General features: G+C 39.3%; 1 protein-coding gene across 1 annotated transcript in view; it reads right to left on the bottom strand.

The window, feature by feature from the left end:
* Positions 1-3,013: 3,013 nt before the first annotated feature.
* Positions 3,014-25,674, bottom strand: part of PIK3C2G (phosphatidylinositol-4-phosphate 3-kinase, catalytic subunit type 2 gamma) — a gene marked incomplete at its 3' end in the record, with an annotated part of 122,058 nt that continues 99,397 nt past the window's right edge. Inside the window, 5 exon segments of the mRNA XM_010082727.1 lie at positions 3,014-3,108; positions 10,526-10,601; positions 18,891-18,999; positions 23,639-23,760; positions 24,332-24,524. Coding sequence (XP_010081029.1) covers positions 3,014-3,108; positions 10,526-10,601; positions 18,891-18,999; positions 23,639-23,760; positions 24,332-24,524 — 595 coding nt within the window.

Below are 25,674 nucleotides of genomic sequence, written 5' to 3'. Positions count from 1 at the left end.
TACAAGTATACAAATGAGTGATACACAGTCAGACTGCTCACCATCTGATGACCAAGGCTCAGCCCCCTCCCTGCTAATGATCCCAGAGCATGGAGAGTCCTGAATCTACAACCCCAAAATGGAGATAAGAGCCCGAGTGTCCAAGAGAGAGAGACGACCTTGAGAGAGGAGCAACCTAGAGAGAGACAACCCAGAGCAAGAGACAAAACTTCCAGACAGAGCCTCATCTATATACTGGGCATGACATGCATGATACCATTGGACAATTTGGGTCTCAATCCTAAACCTAAGGTCGAATCCTAGGCTAGTCGTTGGGGCTGTGCTCCCTTTCATCCTCTCCTGCCCCTGCAGACACTGGCACAGAAGAGAAGCTGAAAAGTCCTTGTCTGTCCTGGCAGCAACTCTAAACATAAGTATGTTATCAGCCTTCTCCTCAGCACTCACACTAGCTACTGTGAAGAAAATTAACTCTGTCCCAGCTGAAACCAGGACAGGAGTCCATGCCTGCATCCACATTAGACAGTCCTCTGGCAGATCTGCACCAGACCAATGCTCTCTCGAGTGCTATTGCAGTTTTTGTCTATGACATCCTGCACAAATGGAGTTAGCTTCCTGAAAAAATGCTGCAAAGCTACAGCATCACTCTTTTGACTTCCTCCTTTAAAAAACCTATGTAACATTTGACAATGGCTGTAAACAACACTAACTCCTTACGGATTCTCTTGTGCACTATATATTAATGTAGGATTTGCACAGCACAATCTGATCTCCTATTAAAACCCCTAGAAGTAAACCCGCACAAATAGTAAATAAAATTTATTTACACGGATCAAAAGTCTCTACCACAATTCCTGTCAGTTCTGTGAAGTTACATTTGGGATTAATTTGGCCTGCTACAATTATTTTCACATCTGAACACATCATAAAATTTCTATAAAGAGGTAAATTAAATGGGGAAGAGCAGCACAAAAATTATTTACTGTAAATTATGAAATAAAACAAGATAGCAAAGTAATCTCTGCACAGATGAACCACTAAAATATAATTAGTGAGACTCTGCAAAAGACTGAATATACCTGAAATAGCTTTAACATGTCTTGAATAAGATATGATCTTGGCATACTTTTAAAATCCCTGTTCAGCTCAACCAAAAAAAAAGGAAAGGAAGGAAAAAGAAAAGAGAGCATGTCAGAGAGATTGATCTATATGACTGGAAAGCTGAGAAGATTACTAATGGGATAAAGAAAGTTCCTGTTATAGGTTACTAGTCTGAAGGCAGTCCAGCATCACAGCACCCCAAAGCACTACTATTTCATATTTCAGATCAGACGACAACGGATGGATGGCCATATGGAAGGAAGGAATTGGAAGCCCAGGATTTAAAAACATAATTGCCTAAGTTAGGCTGATAAGAGTGACCTTATTTTCAAGTTATGAATCATTGCTAGTCTTACTGAACTGGACTCCTACCACTTCTCTGCAAATTCACTAAAACGGATTTGATTTACGTTACCTGCTTTCAAAAGCTAGACAATAACTTAAAGTTCTATGGTCCCTTTCCATAAGGAAGCGAACTGAACTCTGGATTTTAGGTTTGCTATACACTGATATACATTATCTATGCTGTCATTTATTTTAACTTTCTAAGTTAAATACCACTTTTAGGAGGCTATACACTTAAAAAGATGTAAACAAGGAGAAAGACTATTTCTGACATCTGTAGCTCTGTTTGTGTGCATCTCCACATCACCCACCTGAGCTCACAGTAACAACATCAGCATGGAAATCACTTAAACATGCCCCTCCCACCAACTAGAACTTTAACAGAAGTTTAACAAAGTCATTTAGCTCTAAAAAGCACAACAGAAAAAATAAAGAGGGTCTTATACTATATCCTGAAGGTAAAGTTCACATAAATTGGATCTGTAAGAAGAGGCTGATCTCACTTGTCAAGGTGTTGCACAGGAAACAAAAGACAAGTCTCTCAGGACAGAGACTTATTAGATATTATAAACCAAAATGAACATGCTTGAATTGCAAATGAGAAGCCAGAGTGGCCAACAGAGAACAGGTGGAGGTACGTAAGCCTCAAGTAGTTCATACAAGTAATTAAACATTGAGCCTCATTTTATTACTGGCTGGTTCTCCCATATGCTCCTCAGTTTGCCCCATTTAGGGAGAGTGACTGTAACTCAGTATGAGATGGAGCCGGCATCAGTGCATGCAATGAGAACCTGCAACAGTTAAGATATGCTTTAATCTCCTAGATACAAAGATAGCAAAGGATCTCTTTGCCACAGCCATTACTTGAGCATTGGGAATTCAAGAGCACACCTAGGTGGCCAAACTCATTATGAAATAGCAGACATGCTGCTTCATCTGAGACACAGTACATGTCATCAGCCGGATCTCTCAAGACATCCTCATCAGCCAATTTCACCTGTCTTGTTCTGAAGGAGTGCTGCCAGCTTCCCTGTCTCATCGTCTGGCTCCAGGAACAGCACAGTATCTACCCCTTAGCCTCGTGACAGAGAGCATGTTACAAAGCTGAGCATCACCCCACCAAATGACATTGCTTCTTAAAATACACCATTGCTCCCTCTGCTGAGCTCTCCTCTGTTCACCCACCAGTCATGCTGGACTTGAAAGAGATGTATGGATAATCAATCAATAACACTGGGCTGACATCCTGCATGATGCCTTATGTCTGACTGGTATCAAAATGTGTCAGCTGAAAGGGCCAAAACAGTTATCAAAATTGGTTTTCTATATGGCCTGGAAAAGGACACTACCAGCCACTAAGGAAACACAGTTTCTGCATCTGTCCCATACCTGTAACCATACTGAGCGAGCTCAAAGGAAAAAAGCAAGTGTTAAATGATGACAGAACAGCATCATTGTTATTTTGAGTTAAAATTAGTTATCCCAGAAAGGGTGTCTGAGGATTAATGTTTTCACAGTACTCTGCAAATGCAAGGATTTATGAGTTATAGATTATGATAAAAATACTTACAATGTTCCTCATGTGTTTCAACATGATTGTCAGACGAGTGTTCTCGTAGGATATGACTAGTTGTACTCCAGGCTTATGATCAGTTGACTGAGTACCTAAAAAAGGCCATATAGTTTGATTTTTCGTACACATGAACTGATACATAAAAAGAACCCATTGTGAGCTTAAATCAGGGTTGAAATTAGAAAACACTGATAAGGAGTGTGATGGAAGAAAGTGGTCTGACATGCACTGCTCATTTTCTTGCCTATTTATACACTGACAGTGAGATTTTTTGTTTTCTAATTGCCATCAACCTGAATTTCAGTGGAAAATTTATGCTTGAGTAACAAATAATTCTGTGGTTTTTTGCAGTCACTGATGACTAGTCAGTATTGTTGCAATTCTTCTGTCTGGTTAAAAAAAAAAATATTTTTTTTTCAGTTTCCAGAAAGAAAAAAAAAAAAAAGAAATAAAGAAGCAAAAAAGCAAGTTTCCAGACCAGTTCCAAACCAACTGTGGATTTACAGAAACAACTTCTATATCTAAGACATATCAATTCTCCCTTCCTCATTCTGCATTCTTCCTGTTCCAGGCTGGTTTTCATGCAACTCATTGCTTTCATAGATTTTTCTACTAAAATTCATTTACAGAGTTTGATTCTATTCCCACTTCAAAAAAAAAAAACCATTTTTCAGTTTCCAAGCAAGAAGGATCAGCCTCATAATATGGAAGAAATGACTAAGCATATCTTGTTCCTTCTTTCTGCTGGAGGCATCGAGCCAGCTGTCTTCACTGCCAAAAAGGTGTGTCCTTGAAGCTGGGTAAGGTAATGTGGTTTACCTGCTCCACAGAGACAGCAGAGAAAATACAGACAGCTTTTACCACACTAGACCAGGTCATGGTGAACACAACAGCCTCTCCTTGATATCTGCCTGACCTTTGCATTTTGCAGTGCTAAGCTGTAGCAGGGTGGACATGAGACATTTTGCACCACTTGGTCTGAGGCCCCAGGTTCTCCCCACGGGGTCATCACCAAAGACAGTCCAGGCATCACCTGTGGGAACCAGCCTGGTTTTACTTATGCAAACAGGGCTTCACTTAATTAGACTGAAGATGTATTACACTCAGTATTATATATTTACTACACTTGGAAAAAATAAGACCTCAGTCCTGCTAACTTTACGACAAAGCAGTGACCTCTCAGGAGGGGGGCTCTGTTCTGCCCGCCTCGCTGCTGGAGAAGTACCTGACCTTGAGACCTCAGACAGAAAAGTCCTGCTCCCCTGTGGGTGCCTTGGGACCTGCGACTGACACACCAGCCTTAAACCCACCGCAGGGTGAGATAACGACATGAGATGAAACAATATAGTAATAATTAATTCTTTAAATGGAAATATATCTTTTAAACGGAAATATATCTTTTAAGAAGTGGAAGGAATGAGAAAGGATGATGACAATGAAAGAACTACATGAGGGTTATGTACCAGCACGAAGAGGCTTTTTAGGGAGTATCCGGACTGTTCATCCTCCATATCAGGCAGGATTCCCACATCTTCCTTTCAGCCCCAGCAGACACCTGTGCTCTCTGTCGCGCTCTTGCTCTCTCGTTTCCCACATGTGCACCAGAGTTCTTACAGCCAGGGTTGTAAGAGCAGGAAATCAAACTCCCTCCCCTCAGCCTTTACTCTGCTGTTCAGCAGAGGAGGCAGCAAAGGAGAAGTTATTACAAACAAACCACACTGGCTATATTTTTCTGAAGAAACTAAATGTGTAACCTCTGGAGTGAACAGAGGCTAAAATAACCACTAAGCAGATAGAATTCCAGTGGTGTTGTGTACTACTGACAGCCAGAGAGCTAGTGCAATTGCCATTTATCCTAAGGAAACGAATTCAAATGAATTAAAAATAACAGAGTGTGTGCATACAATTACCACAATATATTTTTTCCAGGCAGCCTGGATATCAACACTTCTAAGTTTCCTATGTTTGGACTGGAATTTTAGAACATGAATCTGTCTCAAATTTCTTTCCTTTAGGGACTATAAAAATACATTTTTAATCACATCCTAATTAAAGAAGGGCCTGAAACAGACTTTTGAAGAATTGAAAACTTATGAAGAAATCACTAAGCTGGGACTTAGACGACCAAGGTGCAGATATTAATTTGTTATTCTCCTTTATGAACTTTGAGAAATCACTTAGATTATTCCTTATTTAATTTCTTGTTTTATGCAAATAAGGACAGGGAGGGATAGGGGATGAAAACTCCCTGAACCAGCCAATGCTGAGTTTTTTCCATGGTAACAAAAAGCCCACAAAAATCGGTTCTTGCCCTCACCATGCAAAGTTATTTTACCATATTTTTTTTTAAGTTGTGGGGCCTTTTTCCTCTAAGGTGTGACAGGGAAGGTAGAATCCTAGAGCATTAAGGGCAGTGTAATACACAAGGGGAGTTGTTTTTTAACATAAAGGTACAATTCTCTTGTGGGGCTCTGTTAATTTTGTGAATTGCAGTGGGTTATCCTTAGCGGTTCATTTTCAGCAAGAGAAACAGACTTCAGAGACTAAATTACATCACTAGAAATCAGCTGAACACTGTGCCTTTTCTCTCCGACCAGCACTACCAGGGCTTTTTTTTCTGCATTACTTAAGTTTTATAGTTTGAGTGCTTACATCGAGCTGAGGAATTTCTCTGTGGGAGTTGGCATTTTCATTTATAAAAAAACAAATGTAAATAAGTTTCTAACCAAGATTAAAATAATGAAAAACATGGGACGGAAAAATGCATTTCTAATTGAGTATGTAAAATGAAGTCTGAAACAGACACCATGAGCATGGCTATTACTAAAATATTTGCTCTTGCTAAGCAATAAATTGAGCACTAATGGGAAAAAAAAAAAGGTAAAGAAAAAAGTAACAGAGTGCAGGGAATCTGATAAACATGGAAGAAACGTCCATCGCTTGCATTTCATAATAAAAGACTACTGTTAGCTACACTCAGCTGTTATACTTCAGGTTTTCCCACATTCAGTACTAAATCATAGACTCTTCAAAGTCTGTGTGATTTTAGCTTCAAATGACAACAAAATACATATACAGTAATTACTTGCAGTCTATCCAGCTTGGGCAGATGGACTTGAGCTCAGACCCTGCATTTTTAGGAACTGTCATGCTCTACTTGCACTCCATCAGAGGCAAAGACCAAATGCTGGTCTGTTGTAGATACAGGACAAAGCTCCACTGACTTCAGCTGAAGCAAGATTTCTTTCCCAGGGACTGATCCTTCACTCACTGGTGTCAATGTAAAAGCTGTCAAAGATGAAGCGAGCACCCTGGAGTTTGGCTGCCTGCAGGCAGAATGGCACTCGTGGGGTTTTTCTATATGGCTCATGTCTGTGTGTCCCAGTGCTCTGCAGTGGAAGTCAGTCACCAATCCCTACTGCAGAAAAACTCAAGCATTGTGCCGGTTTATAATCTCTTTTATCAAGGAACAAAACCGCTAGAAAATTGTGGGGCCTTTCTTCTTTTTGAATGACAAAATTAAGTGAATTAGTGTTCTAGTTTCTACCAAAGGTGGAATGATCTTCAGAGTAGTCAAGTATGCAGTCATTTTCTTTATCTAGATGGTATTTTCCGGCATGTTGGAAAACTACCAGTTCTCTATTCTATAATTTGTGTGATGTATTCATTAGCAGCATTTTAAAACAAACTCTGCATTACACTTTGCACAATGCATGAGAAATATAAACAGAGAGGAAGATGCTACACAGAAGACTGACTAAATCAATAGGGAAAGTATAATTCAATAATACATTGCATTTCACATGTGGACTGCAAAGCAACATGAAAGCAATAATTAACTCAGTGTCACAGCACTAATGTTAGGGAGTTAAGTATTATTCTCTATTCTGGATCCTTGGATTTGTCCTAGATCTTTCTTCCTGGTGACAGCCTGTTTTAACACCTGGCACCAAAGGATACTGGAACCTGTCTGGTTTTCCAGGGCCAGGCTTGAATGGCCCAAGCCAGCCAGCTGCCTGCTTTAGCAACAGCTTGGGTTTATGAGCCTCCAATGTACCCAACTTCAGATACTCAACTGTAAGTACATTAACTGACTGTCTCACGGTTTTCATCTCACAGGCCAACACGAGGTGCTTATGGACAGCAAAACAGCCTTGTGGCGAAAGATTTAAATTGAGAACGGGCAACAGCAGCAGATTGAAACATGATGTAAAACGAGCAAAACAGCTTTCCTGAGGGACTATTCATGAGGACGACGATTCTGCATGGAGAGGCATACCATATGATATTCTTTTTGGAAAGCTTGGATCTTCCTTTAGAAGGACACAGAGTCAGTTTCTCTATTGCACTAAATGGAGAGCAGCCCTTTAAACGAGTGGAGCACTAATCAAACATGCCGGAACTGGACCTGGGTTGTGCACTGTTATAACCAATAGTAAAGGCTTAATGAATTCATCACTTTGGCAAAACAGTCTGAATTATTCATATTTTCAGGAAATATAAACTCAAGAGAAGCAAAATAAACCAGATTGATATAACAATGATTTTGATAGATTTTCTTTCTTTCTTTTTTTAAAGGATCTTTATAAAAGTCTGTCTGTGAAATCATTCCTGGAATCTGGTCTCACTCCCTTGTAGTGAGCTTGGTATAAAGGAACACTGACAATACTCAGCATAATCCAGAGTTCACCCCACTGGGACTAACGAATCAGTATTCATGTCAAAGGAAATTTAGTACTGATTTTTAATCTCTTCATTGCTAGCAGCACAGTACAAATTCATAAATTTTAATTTTTATTTTACTTTACTAAGTATAATTACCTACAACATTTGCAAATTAAAGCAATGTAAGAGAAAGATGTTATCTTGATCAAAATTCATCACCTGCTTCTATTGGGCATTCATTTTATTTTATATTGATCCTAATGAAGAGACAGATGATTTCTTGCATAAAGGCTGAGAGAGAAATCAGCAGATTCATGGAAAGCTACAGCCCCTATTAAAACTGAGTTATTCTTCAGAACAGGCAAAAATTAAGGCCCTTATAAGTTCATAAAGCAATGAAAGCTGTAAGGGAAGGATGCATTATTTTCATGGAAATTGCCTGTCTCCTGCAGGCTCAGTGAACTTAATTCCTGCCCCAGACTGACCATGTCATTACTCCAGGGCTTACTTTCAAATCAAGAGTGACTCAGAACACTCTCAGCAAACAAGAGCCTCCAAGGCCACTGTGCTCCTCCCAGCAACTCCTTGTTTGCTACCTAGTAGCTTGGCATGATCAGCCACCTCCTGCCTTAGCTGGACTTGTGTCTTCTCCTCCTCACAGGACGGATGACCACAGGGTAGAGAATGTGACGCAGCACAGATCGAAGCGAGCTAGTTGGGCTACAGCAGCAGTCTAACTCCAACAGCAAGGGGCGAAGCATAGCTTAACATGTATGAAAATAATTTTTCAGGTGGGTAACTAGCACATGCATGGTTGGTCTTCCTCTGACAGCTGAGCAAGCTCCTTTATAGCTAAGATCATCTGTTTCCACAGTTCACTGTAAATGACTGCTGACCAGGTGCATTCCCTTCCTCCCTCACCAGAAGTGGGGCCACACCCAGAGCAGCTCAGTCCATTATTCTTGTTCTCTGTTTTTACAGTCTAAACTCATTAGGTCCTGATTTGGACCTTGTGTGCCACTGCTATTCTTATCAATAAATTATAGCAATGAATTTTCTAGGCCAAAGGGAGGTGGGGATTTTTGTTTTGGTTTTGTTTTTGGTTTTTTTCCTCCTGTGTTAAACAAAAGTTTTGCCCTGAGTCTAGAACTGAAGTGTTCAAAATTTAAAAGACAGAGCTCCTGAGCAGGGAAAAAAATAAACCCTCTGTAACCACACTGCTTGAGACCAGAGACACATTAATGTCCCCTAACCAGGTCATGACCTTCACCTCCACTAACTGTATAGTGAACCAGCAGATTGGGTTACCTGTCACATAGCTTTCGTCAAACACCCACCAAACATGTTCTTATCTCTCTTTAGTCTCTTCTCTGGTATTGATACTATTGACAACAAAAATAAAGGGCATACCCTTCAGACTATATTAGCTCAGGACACCACGGCAGAAATTATGAGACTGTAATTTATTTCTCAACTTTATTACAGACTCAGTTCATGCTTTTGCATAAGACTTTTACACCTGGATTCTCTGTAATGATTAGGCACCTAAATATTACTGACATGTCAAAATCCTTCTAAAGAGCCAGGACTTTAACTCCTTTATCTCTCAGCTCAACCTCACCTGTCTGCATCTTTGGTTAAAGTCTACAGAGAGAGAAAATCCATGGATCTAGACTACGTGTTACATTTGAACTCTGTTTTGGACTTCTGTGAGTAGATTTAGTCTTGTATATTCTTAACACCTAGGACGCCTTTGCATTATTTCCTCATTCCTTTGTTAAAGTTAGAGCAACCATTAGTAATTTCCAATAGTCATAATGGATTTAATATTATAATGGCATGCTCTAATCAAATAAATTCTACACAGGGGGAATTTCCCAAAGGCTGAGAAGCCAGAATAGGATTTGTCTCATTCTGATGGATTAAAAAAACATGGTCCCAGCAAAAAGAGATAATGAAGCCTCTGTCTGCAGAGAGATTAAATTAACTTAATGGACATGCAAACTAAATGTGCAGAGGTACTTGCACTCCTTTCTGAAATGTGGATAACTGGTGATCTTGGAAACTATCCTATCAGCTGGAGCACATAACAACCAGCTGAACTGTTGCAGTGCAGAGCGCAGCTGCGGGCTTCTTTATGACATTTTGCCCAAAAACTGACTATGGAAGATTATTTTCAGTGCAGAACTAGTGTAGTGGAAGACAATAAACATTCACAGTTTACATTTTATGGTTTACGCTTTGGCTATTAATGCTGTAATGCCAGAGATTAGATTAAATTAGGTGCTGAACAGAAAAGGGAAATGAGTTAAGTATTTAGATAGGCTAAAGGAACAATGCAGAATCTCATTTAGTAAGAAGTGAATTACCACTATCATTAAAAATGTATGCCTAGGCATTAACATAATGTTCTGTTCTTTACCTGCTTCACTCATTGTGCAAATATCTTTAGAAATCATCCCTAATTTTCCTCACTTGACCAAGCACACATCGTGCTTTGTCATGACGCCGATCCTTTCCTCCAGATTCTTCACCAGAGTTTTTGTTTTGTAAAACAAGAAACCTGCCAGAGTTTGTGTAAATAAACTTTCACTTTGTATGTTTATTCAAAAAGAAATGAAGCAAGGCTGACGACAATATGTCAAAGTGAAAGAAAACTACAGGTCACATTACTAACACATTTTCAGAGACCTTAAGAAATTAGAAATTAGGAATTATTTGTTGGTATCTCTATGTTTTAAAAAAAAAGCCACCTAAGCACTTTAGACTCACCTTTCATTATTATATTTAACATTATTAAAGAAGTCCTTCTTAGAAAACAAATAAGACTGGTAATCCACATACCTAAGGTCAGAGATGATGAATCTTCTGACAAGGTACTCTTGCTGGAATTCAGGAAGAAACTGAGTACAAGCTCATTCTGAAAGAAAAAAATAATATATTTTAGGGAATATCATATGTTGTGCTCTGTTCCTTAAATTATTCCCCTCTGAGCAGATTGCTGGTAGGCTTCTAACGCATGTATTTGGGTTAGTGATAAAGGGGAGCTTTTCACCTCTGATCATGGGCAAGGATCCCAGGGAATGATTTTTACACAGGCACTGGGAAGACAATGGTGCCCCTTACCACTGGCTGAGGGATGCCGCATTGGTGCCTACCTGGCCCCTTTTTGTCAACACACTTCCAAACAGCAATGTGCCACATGGGCCATAGATTTGCATTCTTGCTTGATCTCCAGTGTCTCAAGATATGTATTTGCAGCTGCAAGTACTTTTACAGAGCAGCCCATCTGGGAAACAAATGCAGGAGAACATCTTTACTGTGTATTGTGTAGTCAGCATGAAATTTGCCCTTGGCACAGGACCGACCCCAAGCATCTGACCTAATGCATGTCTCCCTGAGGCTCAGATATTGTGCATACCTCCCTCACATGGTGGCTTAATGGACACTCAGACTGAAAGGATCCATACAGAGTTAACTCCTGCCAGAAACCAATGGGGAGGGAAAGGGATGATCATATTTCTCCATCCTGTTTAAAAGAGTAATCCACCTTATGTACTGCACTATAACTTTCATTTTTATGTACTGACCTGTGCTGCTCTAGTGAACATATATAACAGGTAGTTACATTCAGCTGCAGAGAATTAAAACAATAAACCAAATCCCCAGATTTGAGTATTGTGCAAGGCAATCAAAATGTGAATTCTGAAATGGACTCCTATGATTCTGAATCAAAGGTGGACAGTAATTGCATTTTATTATCCTTTTCATAAAGCCGTATTTCAGAATGGCCATTCCTTAGGATGGTTAGATTGCTACATTCATGCTGATGTTACTTGGACTGACACTGTAATGAATGGGCAGAACAAGAGACTTTTCAGATTCTAGCATTAAAATGTCACCATTGTTTTCTTCCAGGCCATGGAAAATAATGTGTCTCTTATCAGCAAGATATACTTCATGTAGCATTTGTCTTGTTTCAATTTGACAAGACATGGCATGATTTATGCAAGGAAAAAAGAAAAGGAAGAGTTCAGTGAGAAATGCAGCTACTGAGGAGTTAACATGGTTACAGCAGACAGAGGAACAAGATGTGTACATTCAGCATAGAGATAAGATTTAGAAATCTGGATTTATTTTAGCTGTTGCCTTTTATTTTTCATTCTACTGTTTGAAATTTTTCCTCCCACACTGATATTTTCTTTAAAAGAAAAACCAGGGAAAAAGAAACAACAAAATTGTTTTCCTTGAATTGAATGACAAATCCTTAAGCTATTAGCAGTGGACTGTCTGTTCTGAGCATGACTGATTTTTCTCTTATCTCGTGAGGATAGCTTACAGGGGAAAACCCATACACCTGCTTCAGCTTCCAGTAGCTTTAAACAGCCAAGTTATTCCCTGTGGGACTTCCATTTGCTCTTTCAGAACAAGTCCCAAGCGTAGGAAATCTCAAGGGTTGAAAGAGTTTATTTTTGGCAGCTCAGCCTTTATCTGATAGCACGGAAATAAGCAGAGAAACTTAAACAGACCTTCAATTTCAAAGATCTTGGTGAAGCGGGCAGGAGGTGGAAGGGAGGATACCCTAGCTGACTTGAAAGAGAGATAAAAAATTCCACGCTGAGCAGCCTGGTGTTCTGCTTCCTCTCTGCTTACTCTTTCAGCAATAAATGGAAATATATGAATGGAGAGGTTTATAAACAGGACATGAAAAGCCTGTTCCGGGTGATAGTTCCAAATTTCCTTTTCTAAAGGAGACTACACTCTGAAATAATGGCATTGGGTTTAAGAACAGAAGTGGAATTCATGCAAATCTTCCATCAGGCATGAACACGACAGGTATGTACACTGCTGGTACCACAGCACTGATTTCAAAGCTTTCCCTGTCTGTGTGTCCATTGTACTCAACAGGTATTGAAGCATATGGGGAAGCAGCAAGGCTAATGTTGGCAAATGGAAAGCAAAAACATAACAGGTCAGGTTGCAGGGGCAGATGTAGCAGTCTATCCAGGGCAAAGTGCTTCAAAAGCAATGGAGGTGATCTCCTACATGTTTGCAGAAAGAGGCACTTTGTATGCTGTTATTCACAAGACAGCAATTTCTCCCTGAACTGTGTTAATCTGCCTGCTGCAGGACTCCACCACTCAGATTTCCACCAGCAAAGTGTGTAAGCACTTTCTTAAGTTTCCCCTTTGCCTGCAGACCACCAAAGCATACACTGAACTTTCAGGTGATTCCTAAATCAATGGGACTTCAATCAACTGGACTCCAGCCAACAGGACTGAAGCGTGTGCTTGAGTTAAGCATGCACCTATTACACTCCTAAATAGAAACAGGCACAGCAGAGCCTTGAATGTATGTATGCTCAAAAGCACACCGTATTTAAGTGGATAGAGTCTGCTTCTAAACAAGCAACTGTTGTTACAAAGCTGTGACCACAGGTCGGAATCTTAGATCCTCAGTGACAGTCTTGGCAGACAGGTAAGCACAGGAGATGACCACAAGCACTCACCTACCCTTTTTTCTCCCTGGTATTATTGCCTTTAAATCTGTAAATGGAAATTCCCTAAAATACTGCCCATTTGGGGATTTTTAGGAAAGCCTCTTATCAATTGTCTAATATTGTTCTTACCTAGTAAGACAATAATCTTTAATAGCTAATGTTGACGCTTTTCCAGGTTACTGAACAACATCAGTCTATTGGGGAGCAGCCAGGTATGTATGGCTGCATCAGTGTTGGTCTGGCTAGAACTCATGCATGACCTTTATTCACACATTAAACTCAAAAGCGACAAATTCCACCTTTACTTACACTAGGATAAAATTGAAATACGCAATTTCAGTGGCAGCGGGGGATCTGGCACAGTCCTGCACCACTGTAGCATGGTAGAATTTGTCTACTGCTCTCCATCAGAGCCTAACTAGAAAAGCCCTCTGCTGTTAGTGAAACACAGACAGATTTCAAGCCAGATGTAATTTTGTTAGAAGAAAAAGTAGCCTCTCCTCTGCTTTCAGCTTTCTTTTCAGCTGTTTTAGAGTACATTTGGGGTTAGAGAACACCCATGCACCTGTTATACTTTAACAGGATGGAGAATTAAAGAAAGAAACCAGAAAAAGCTGACCTTGCTGCAGCTATTATAAATTCAGGAAAGGACAGCAGAAAAGAGAGGACTTTGAACCCTCCTCATTTTGGCTCTGCTGGATTCCTTGCTGCAGGAGTACGGGAGTGGTGGGAGTTTAAGGGACCCACATACCATGGGTGCACTTTGTACCACCAGGTTATGACCCTCCATATGGGCACTGTGGGAGCTATCTTCTCATCTCTGTAAAGCCCAAGTAGTGCCAGTGAATAAAATACAAATGAAATATGGGAAACTCTTATCAAACTTGATTACTTTTATAGCATAAAATATTAGTCACTGTAGAAAAACTCCGTGGTTCTGGTTTTCACTGTATGTTTGAAAATGAGTGAACATAATTTACGAACATTCCATTTACATCCTCTTTAAAGCCCTTTTACACAGACTCTAAGTCACCATGAAGCTGTTTATAGAACCTTTCCATAGCTGATACGCTGTCCCTGTTTGCTTACCTTCTTGCACCAGGTCTATCTTTCCCCCAAGGTCCTTAAGTAATTTGCATACCTAGAAAACTTTTAGAGTCAAACCCCAATATACTTCATTTCTTTTTACTGATTAGGCTACTGTGTACCTGCATTTACTATTGTTTTTGCCAGGCCCCTCTCCCCCCTGATAAATAAACGCCCTCAAACATCCAAGCCCACAAAGCTTGCAGACAAAACCAATCTATTGGAAAGATGTGGAACAAATAACATGTTTATTTAAGGCAACGTGCTTTTGCAAGATCAGCATGTACAACTAGTGTATGAGCTGTGTTATCAACAACAATATCCACAAATTAAATACCACTTTTTTTAAATGATGGGAGATGGGAAGATATTCCATAGAAAATTACTAGCTAGCTGATGGTACCAAAAGCATATGATTGCTATACAAAACATTGGTTTAGATTGTTTTGCATTTTTTTCATTCATAATGCCTAAGCCAGCTGCAAGTTGTCTTTTCAAGATAACCATGAAGACATAAAGCTTTGTGAATGCTGCTGTTTGACACCAGGGCCAAGAGCACACTAAATTAATGGAGACTTACCTTGCTTTTGTGTCCCCAGGGAGTGGACAACCCTCCTACAATACAGCATCAAAATGACAAGCCACTAGGGCAGCCCTAATTTATATGATATGTTATGAGATTTGGACTGCAATTTCCAGTCAGCCCATCACTCAGTTGGAGTTGAGTGAAATTGAGAAAAATGCAAAACTGGTCAGCAGCAGCTGCCTTTTGTCGCAGATTTGATTTATACTTCGATAATATATATTTCTGTCCTCCTCCATGTTACCAACCTTCAATTTATTGTTTCTGGATGCTTCACCTCTTATTGGTGGCACCACTTGGTTGTTTTGCCATCTAATGAAGCAAAACTCCAGGAGTCTAAACATTGTTGAGTATGCTGCCTTGCTGATCTGGAAGACTCAGGCACTTCAACACATGCAGCTGATGAGCCAGTCAGCAATCGTGCAACTGGCACAAAACTAAATATTCTTACAGTGTGATCACATATATTGCCACTGATTTGGGAGGAGCAGAATTAAACTAAAAAGGGTGCTGAAACCTGTTGATGATCCTGTCCTAAATGACTCAATATGACAATGAAGGTGCATCAACTTTTACATTTTAGGGATTGACGTAATGAATATAGCTAGTTGTTCATGTATATAGTCTGGTGGTGTAGCTATTTATAACTGAGTGTTAACCTGAATTTAGGAAAAGCACTCTTATTCTAGGCAACTCTTCAACGAATTCTAAGACGAAGTCAATGAAGAAAACTTATGCTCAAAGTAAACCACAGACCTAAAAAACTGCTTTGAACAGGGATGGACATGAGCATGTTTAAGCATTTAAACAGGCCCAACAGCAAATATCTCCATTAGCTGACGTTTCTGCATTTATTGGATTTGATACTACAATTCAGAGACAGAGAAAGGTGGCTTGTAGTTTCTGTTCTTTAAAGAAGGGTTTAAAGAAACATTTAATTCCATTTGAGCTACAGTGCAAATGAGAAGGCAGCTATTTTCCACCTCTCCTCCTTTGTTCAAACCATTTAGCAGAAAAGGTCAGTGACATTCTGACCTACTCTTAATTTCAGCACAATTTTCATAATCAGAACTTAGTCTGGACTAAAAAGCATGCGCTTAAGGCATGACTGAGAAAGCAATTTGGATATAATCCAATTCTTTCTTTATTTCTAGGATTTTTAATTACTTAATTGGTAGAACCAAGCATGCAGTCAGTCCTGTGTGGACTAAACTTTTCAGAGCTGAAAACTGTGTCTAGTCAATCAGGATAATGTGTTTACAGTGACAGCAAGGGTATTTTATAACAAAATAAAAGCTCTTCTCTTCATCTCGGACAATACTCCAGCACACCGTACAGCTACAAAACAGCTACGATACTGTACAGGTACAAATCAGCAGAAAGAAATGACTGTGTCAAGAAAGTAAAGGGAACCCTGGTCTACAGGCCTCTTCTTTTACAAGGTTTCTTCACAAATTACTGAATTAATTATTTATTCCTACACAGTTTTACTATTTTATGGGAATGACAGTTTGGTAATTCTTGAGAACAACTCAACTCACTAAACAGTTTGTCAGGCTCCCTAGCAATTTGAGAAAAAGGGACAATCTGACCGCAAAGTTGTCCGAGGCACAAAGAAAGAGAAAATATTTGCATTTATTTTTACCAAGAAAGCCTCCTAGCTTGGCTTTCTACTCAGAGTAAAACCAAGAAGACACCATGACACTTTTAAGAGAGTCATACCAAAGGGAAAAGTGAAAAAGAAGCCTTCAGCTGGGAGTACAAAGGAAATTACCCACTGACTGGTCTCCTTGTTCTAACTGGGTCAGAACATGTCAGTATTTTCTAAATTTCTCACATCTCCCAGCAGGAGAAGCACATTGAAGTAAAAATAATGATTCAATGTTTATGGAGTATCAATAACTTTAAAGGTTATCGTCTAGAATTGCAGGTTAGCTGCATGGCGGCAAGCAAGATGGATCTCCTGCATGCAGTAGCACTTTACAGATGGAAACAATCTGCTCATTACTGTTCATTATTGTGCCCTCCAAGTCCAGCACAACAGTAGAAGTGCAGCCCACTTAGGCACATAACTGTTTTGTCCTCCTCATGGTTCAGCACTGTAGACTGCACCAGATCGGATGATTTTCAGCAACTGCATAGTCCAGTGTGTCTGAATAGCCCCCCTGGGCTGGTTCAGAGCCACACCAGCCTCTGTCCCCAGTCAGACCTCTCCACAGTTTCCTTTGAATATCCTATTTTTGACTGTGTCCCAGTGTCCCAGCATCAATGTGCTGGGAGAACTTACCCAGCTCCATGGGCATGTGCTTCAGGAACACAAAGGGAGGAGGAAAGGAGTTAGGAAGCCCATTGCCAGGCAGCATGCTCTGGCTGATTACTCGCCCATTCACAGACCACAGAACAGCAGGGAGAAGACAGCTTCTGCGCGTGACTGGGAAATGTTTTTATTACTATCCCAGGGCTCTAAGCAGACTAATTTTTCAACCGTAGATTAGGCTTCTACACAGCAGTGCTTGGCCCAAATTGAAAATCCATGTACCTTACAGCAGCCCAGAGCACGGCAAAAGATAGAGAGCTCTTCATTTCTAGGTCACTGGCTTATATCAGTTTTTACTCAGCTATGACCAAAAGGTGCTAATGTAAAATAAACCCATGACCCCAATGTGAATGACAAAAAATGCACAACAATTAACCCCGACTTGTGCAGATTATTTGGCAAGGTCAGTCAAGGAAGCCAAGCACCCAAGTCAGCTATCCATACCAAATTAAGTGTGACTCTGTGAGACAAATATTGTCTAGCCTCTTTGGAATTCTTCTTGATTTCAACTCAGGGCACAGAATTTGTATTCCTATTAATTAGAAAACTCCTGTTTGTTTCACATATGGACAATTTCCTCTTTAATCTCCATTACACAGTCACAGCTGGGAAAGTTGCATGGTTAGGAAGCAAGCATTTTCCTCCTGCAAGATGCTTCTAATTTTGGAGAAAAAACATCCTGTCATGACCTCTTTTGGCACCCTAGAGTGTCTATGCTATTTCACCAAAGCAGGCTGAGTTTGCGTTATAGCCCTGAGGCCACAGGCTTTGCTAGAGAACATGCCAACTGTGAAACAGCAGGGTCCATGCATGAGCTCCTGCCCCGGCTCCCTTGCATTTACTAGGCTCTAGGTAAGCTTAGGATCTAATGTAAACCAGCATTTTTTCCTGCCTGTCTGACAGCTTTCTTGACAACCACTGGTCACTGGAAGATGCTCCTTTCTCTCAGACCCTGGTGTCACAATCAGTAACTGACCATTCACCTTATGAAGTGATGTAGCATAATGATTTTAGATCCTCCCACAGTGCACTGGGCCTGTGAGTTGCTCTTGGCTCTGGCTTTTACTATGCTGAGGTACATAAGGCTTTGTCCTGGGCCAGACAATGAAGAGTCAGTGTTTGTTACCACTTCAACTTTCCATTTTGAAACAGGAGGAGAACATCACATCTCAGAAAACAATAATGAATAAAAAATGAGAAAACATCAATTTTAATGGACACAATGTATCATTCTAATCATATTGAAACATTCTGGTTTTGGTCTTATGTTTGCAAAACAATTTCTTCTACTTGTTAACTAAATTTTGAAATGAAGAGTATTTCTGGGCTGAAAGAATGGAACTTTTCATTTAAAAACTGTCAAAACCAGACTTTTCAATATTTCAAAACTTATTCCTTTTTTAGACATTACATTCCTCAGAACCTACTCCTTACTGTCAAAAATTCAGTGAATCACTACTTTTGGATGGCAGCAAAGGAACAGAAGTTATTGTGAAAAATGCCCTGCCAGGTCTAATAAACTATTTTTCAGTCATTTTTGTCTTTCTCTTAAGTTCTGATGAATGCCACAATGGTTCCATCTCAAAACAGCTGCATTAGAAGACGTGTCACTTATGCTTTTTTTTTTTTTTTTTCAAATGAGGCCAAGGAAAGCTTCCTGACTCTTTTGGTACAATTCTAGTAAAATTCATATGCAAATAAAATAAATACTGGAAGTGCTCACCTTAGCCAGTTTCCTGGATCCACTTAAAAGCTGCTTCAGATAGAGATTCAAATCCTTCACTCTTTTATGTTCAAGATCTGTAAAAGGTAAATGCCAGTAGTGGGGAAACCTGCAAAAAAAGAGCATTCATAAGTACAACTCGTATCATCTTTGATGAAAATATTTCCAGCTCTACTTAACAGAAGAAAATTAACACTTTCTGAGATGCTTTACAGGTAGGGGAAGGAATGGGTACAGAGTCCAGAGGTCTGACTCTGGTCTTCTAATAAAGTGTTGATATTCTGTTTCATAGTGTATCCCTTTCTCTCTCTAAATGATTACTTTTAAAAAAAATTAAAAACCCTGAAAGGCACTTATCTACATTTTATGGTATTTAAATACCCCCAAAAAATTGGTGCTTTACGATCCCAGGAAAACACCATACTCCCCACTTTTTGCACTATGCACCGCACAACAGATCTCTGTTCTCAACCCAGGGCTCATGCTTAACAAACCCTTACCACAGAATATTGAATACCAAAGCCTTACAGCAACAATGTGACATTTTATGAAGATATAATTTCTTGCTTTTTTTACCTCAGCTATTTAGAGTGTAGACAAGTTTTTCAGAGCAGGTCCCTGATCCCATATATAATTTCAAGTGCTGGTATAGTAAAAGTAATACACGAAAACAAACAATTGTCACAATAACAAAATCAATCCCAGCAAAAGCAGTAACAATAATAATAGTAATGTTTGTGCTGAATATTTATTAAGATGAACTTCATTTCAGTTTTTTGTTAAATAAACCACATATGCATAGAATTATTTAATTTTCAAATGCTTTGGTGACTGAAAATGTCAAAACCCCACTTTTTTTTTTTTTAACTTGGATCATCTTTGCATTTTAAAGACAGGGCACATTAGATCAGTAAAAAGGTTAGATTTTTAACAATACACAAAATCAATTCATATTAACCTTGCCCTGACAAGGACTATTACTCTCAGGTTGAAGGAGCATTAGAAAATGTGTTAAAATGCATGTAATGGGTTTTGTGATATGGATTGCTAATCCTGGGATTCCTAAAATAAAATGCTGTATGTCTTCTAATCTATGTGATATAGCAAGGCAGAAGTTTTGATGTGGTTGCATTTCATGCTACACCATCACTGTAAATAGTTAACAGTGTCTTGTTTACAAACCTCTTTTTTCTGGTACAACCTTGTTTATCCACCAGATCTCAGGAGATATCTGAAGGCTTCAGACAAATGAATAAAGAGCCATCTAGCAGTGCAATACACTGGAAGAGACACCTGGCTGGCCCTTTGAAATGCAGCTGGTCAGATCCTACTTTGAACAGGTTTCACCCAATTCCACATCTCAGTGATAAGATGTCAGCAGCTTTTCAAAGGCCAGCCAAACAGCAGCACATGGAGCACTGGACTCCCATCCCTAGGGAGGAACACTGGCCAGCTTTGCAAACCAGTCGGCTGTAAAAATGGCAAATAGCACCCTCACCTAGTGAAAACAAAATGACTGAAGATGATTAACCCACAGGTTTTGTCACCAAGACATTCAATGTAATCATATTTTATGAACTGTAATTAGATCTGTTGGGTTGGGCTTTTTTAAGCTTGTTTTGTAACAGACGGCCTTTTATGAAGAGAATACTGATTAACAAGATACTGTAATTCTTTTTAGGTGCAGACAGATCTTTATCCATCTTGTGCAATACTTCTGAAGAAGAGTCAGAACTGGTATAACTTAGTCTGCAATTAAAACAGCAAGGGGCCAGCATGATAGCAGCATATTGTCCGTATGTGTGACCTTTTGATTATTTTTGCCTATAGGACTGAAAGCTCAGGGCTTGGTTAGACACTGTATAAATGAAGAGTCAGAGGCAAGTCTCGCCTCATGAAATTACAGTGCCAGGACACATAATAAGGCGTGGGAAGTGACATGACCCAGGACCATGACATATATGAACTGAACAGATAAAAATAGAGCCCAGGTCATTTGGCACACATAGATAGCCTGTGAATGTTCTGGGTTCCTCTAGGGCACAAAAAAGGACTTCTTTCAAGAGATGGTAGGCAGGATCTGTTTGGAAGCAGCTTAAATTAATTAGACTGTATAACACAAAGAGAGGACTCTGGCTGCAAAATGTAGGCTCTCAGAAGATGCATCCTAAGCCAAACAGAGGACAGAGAAACTGCTGATTGATAGCACCAATAACTCTGCTGCAGTGAAGGACAATATGGACCTTGTGACAGTACTGAACACTTCTTTAATGCTTTTGCTGAATTGTGCCTATGGCTGAAACCGACTTTGTACTTGTGTCAGAAAAGCTCAATTTCCCAAGCTGTTTTTGAGCTTTGCGTCTACCTTAAGTAGACCAGAAATACATAAGGTTGTGCCACGCACAGACATCCTGGGTAGCAGATTCCATTTCCTACTTACTGGCTTGAAGAATATTCTGTGTATAAATTGTGTCACTTAAATGCTTTGTTGGGTGTAAAGATTTCTGAACTTTTAAAAAACAAAAACGAAACACAATTAATACTTTGTCTGACAACAAATAAGAGGGAAGGTGTTAGAGTGCAAGGGCTTGTTTGGGGCAGCTGTGATTTGACTTATAAATATGGGCTGAATGTTTACATGTCAATAGCAGAATCTCAAACACTGAGAACTCTGGGCTTTTGCCATTAGTTTCTTGCAATACAGCCAGTATTTAGCACATGGATGAAGCAGACTCATATTGCATTATTTCCTCCTAATGAGACGTGGGTATATACAATTTCACGAATCAATACAAAGCAGTAACCTAGTCCTTTCTGTTAGCAGTTCCAATTATTCTAGTAATATCAGACATTTTACTTTTAAATCACACATTTTCAAACTGATTTTGTGGTTACACTATGGAACAAGTTTTTTCCTTCCTTTAAAGCATCTGGCATCAGCCAGAGTTGGAGCTTTGTAACACACAGACAGACCAATGGTCTGATACGGTGTGGCAGCTTCAGTGATAATCTCCTACAAAGAAATAATTAGGTTTTTATTATTAGAATAAAATCTGGATTACATGAAAAACCTCAAACTGATTAAGTTCTTTTAGAAAACAAACCAGAACTTTAGCATTAAAGAACATACATATAAATAAACATCATAAAATGAATTACTTGAACACAGTCTTGTGGAAAGATCATAACAGTGACAGGTTACTGCTGGGACTGGATTATGACAATAAAACTCTGGAGCTCTTAGACACAGCCTCAGTATGGGCAGATTAACCCTCTGACAGTTCTGGAACTCTCTTTTGCAGCGAAAATGTTGTGAGGGATTTTATTAAAGGTAGATTTATCTGAAAAAATGGATAGTACTATTTTCAAAATTCACTACAGGGTTTCCAAGGTCTATGCATTTCTAAAGAGAAATATATTTTGCTTCAAAGGGCTGTGCTCACCACAGGAAAAAATCATAAATAGGTACTTGTTAAATATTTTATTTTACAAGCTAATAGTTAGCGTGCAAATATCTCCAAATCAAAACCATGATTCAAGTACTTTCAGTGTTTAGTGCAATTCAGATTCTCACCAACTGCTGCAAACTAGTTCATGTGAGCCAGATGTAACGAATCAAACTAGAGTAAATTAAAATGTCCTCAGTTAGGAGAAAGATTCTCTAGAACTAACTAACCTAAAGCCATTTAACTGAATGCCTCTCAGCAGTTTAGGGGAATATCAAATTGGGATTTATGGAGTATATTTTTTAAACCAAAACCATGTTTTTTATGGCTACTTCAGATCAAACATAAAAGATCTATTTTTCAGGCATATCACTTGAATCACAGCATGGTTCAAGTAAGCTGATTGTCTTTTTGGACAGCTTCATGCTTTATTGTAGATTGAGCTTGAAGAGGAGCTTGTATCAGGTGAGCCACTATGACTGCTTAAGGGCGGACTACCTTGTTCTCAGTGGGGCATGCAGTATAATGTATATGATGTTTGTAGAATACATAACTCTGCTTGTATTACCAAAGCCATGGACAATCATCACATATGGCAAAACTGTTTTACCTAAGACAGAAATAAACTGTGGGACTCACTGTCCCAGAAAACTGTGAAGAAATAAGATTCAGAATATGAAAAGCGGGAATAGACATGCACACGGACAAAAAGTAAAATTCAGAATTATTGCAACTGATAGCATATTTTTTCAAGAGATATTAAACTGAATGAAGTGAGCCACAAAATATCAGGTTTTGAAGCCAGGATAGTACATAAGATTATTGCATATTTCTCAGCTGAGGATGTATGCATCTTCATATGAAAAGGTTGATGACACCTGCCAGTGTCAGAGATAGGTTTGTTTCTGTTTTGACTGAGTGTGAACATACCTACATTGTTTAAATATATGGATTTTGCTATGACTTTTGATCAGCATCATGCAGAAAATAAAAAGGCCCTACTGAGCCTTTAATGAATTCAATACCACTTACCCTGTGATTTCAGGAATAGCTGTGTCAGGCCCAAGCTGTTCCCCCCTTCTCCACCCATTAAAAAAAGGAAAAATACAACATATAAAAGTCAGACTGTCACAATGTTCTAGGACTCAGGTTTTTTGGGGCTGAATAGAAGGCTTGACAGAATATGTCGCATTGGCTTTGTGTTTCTAAAAATATGCCTGCCATACATTTTTTCACATTTTTATCTGTGCACAGAGAGAATCATTTAATAGCAGAATAATATTCACTAATAGGCTGCCTTACTCTGGGAGGTCATGTGATGGAAATTGCTTCTGGAGAAGGCTGTGAAGTTTGGAGAACTGGTCAAATGATTTTTCCACAAAAGAGACCACATTGCAGGTTTGCACCACCTGGACTAGATATAGCTGTATTGGGGAAAAGGGAGAGGCAGAAAAGAGAAATGATCAGACAGGCACATTAAAAAAAAATGTACAAGAGAAAATACAGTGTGATTTTAACAAAGAAAAACCTTTCTTTAATGTAGTGCCAAGTGCCAGAGAATTCAGTTTGTAATTTACAGTCTTTGCTGCACAGAAGGAGAAACTTGCCTGGATAGCATACAACTCAAACACTGAAAGATCACTGCAGTGTGTGAAAACTAATAATGCACCATTAAAGCATCACATAACAGCCTCCGATTTCTATTAGGCTTCCTAATTTTGTGCCATGCTTTGCTTCTGGATGCTTTAATTAGCTCTTGATTTATTTTTCACTATAGGGTATGAACTGTTCCCCTTAATGGCTCCACACTAATAGCTGTCTGCCTGGTGTTCTTTCTCTCGGGTAGCTCATTGCTTATGGCACTGCTGTTCATCCTGTGATCCTTTTAATGTGGCACAAGCACAACTTCTATAAAGGAGAAGGGAGAGTATATAAGCTCACAGAAGAGTTGTTAAAGAACAAGGCAAATGAGGGCAAACAAAGAACAATACATACAGAGTCAGGCTTTTTGTTGAACCCCAAAATGGTGGCTCTTGCAATTGACTTCTCTGTGTGCAGCATCATCCATTCTTGGGGGACACTCTCTGGAGTTGGAGGCTTTGCAGAGCCTGTCACTGACATCTGTACAAGCGTGTGGATCAAGTTATTGAGCTTAACAGGAAAGCACTCCAAACTTTCTTTTATTTTCCTGAAGAACAAAGAAACAGAAGAGGCACTATTTATGCATCTGGGTGGTGTCCATTTCTTGATCCTTGGTTTCATGGATGCAAGAACCAAAAAACCCCAGTCATCCAGCCCCTGAGCTCTACCGCTTAAAGGAGTGCTCTTGCCATAGCCTGTCTTATAGCTTAACTTGGGGTAGTTATTCTCCATGAGCTGGATACCATCAACCTTCTTTCAGATGATAGAGATGGACAGAAAATTTCCATGTGAGTTTTGAGGAATTACAGGGTAGAACAATATGTATTCTCTTCAACAGGTAGGGGAGAGTGCCCTAGCACTTTCTTTTTGGTTATACTAACCTCATATGGACTTACATGTGTTTGCACAAGGCCCTTGCATCCAATTCGTGATTTAGCTATGCATGATGTGTTGCGAAATCCTCTATCCAATTCTTAAAAGCTCTATCCCTGTGGAGCTGCTTAAGATGAAAAAAAAAAAAAAAAAAAAAAAGGAAAGAGGAATTTTCTCTCCCTATCTCTCCTCATCTCATCCCTGTACAAGAGGAACAGAACACACTTCTAATTTCCTAGAGTTTTAAGGTCCTTCATCAGAAAAGATGCAATAGATTAAAAAAACCAACTAGATATACATGTAGATAGGTACTGAACATGTTTTAACATCAAAGTGAACTCGACAAATAACACTGCAAGATAATCACTGCTCTTTGAAGAGTAAGATGCACTACTCATTAGAAAATACTTGCCCTCTTGAATTCAATTGCTGGTTAAGATCTATTTAACTTGTGATGCTATTTTTTTTTCTATTTCACTTCTCACTTCTACAGCTCTTTGAAGATATTCTGGATAGGGTCTGATGTTATAGAACAAAACCGAATAGTTTCAGGCCACATGGAAGCAAACCTCTACCAAACTGAGAGGTTTTTGTGTTGCAGGTTTGGTTTTTTCTTTTTTTTTTTTTTTTCCAGTTTTAGACTATAGCTAACTAGCTTACAAGGGCTGACAATACCCTTAACCACCTTCATCATCCCCTGTTCAAAGCTGAGCAAATGCTTCACCTGTCATTTTAAATTAAATTCTTATTAATGGATTTCTGTGAGTGGGTTGGATTGCATACTGCAATCAATTGAAATCAACTCCATTCATCACATTAGCCTA

Source organism: Pterocles gutturalis, unplaced genomic scaffold (genome assembly GCF_000699245.1).
Source record: "Pterocles gutturalis isolate BGI_N339 unplaced genomic scaffold, ASM69924v1 scaffold970, whole genome shotgun sequence".
Taxonomy (NCBI): domain Eukaryota; kingdom Metazoa; phylum Chordata; class Aves; order Pterocliformes; family Pteroclidae; genus Pterocles; species Pterocles gutturalis.
This window is presented reverse-complemented; position numbering and strand designations above follow the sequence as displayed.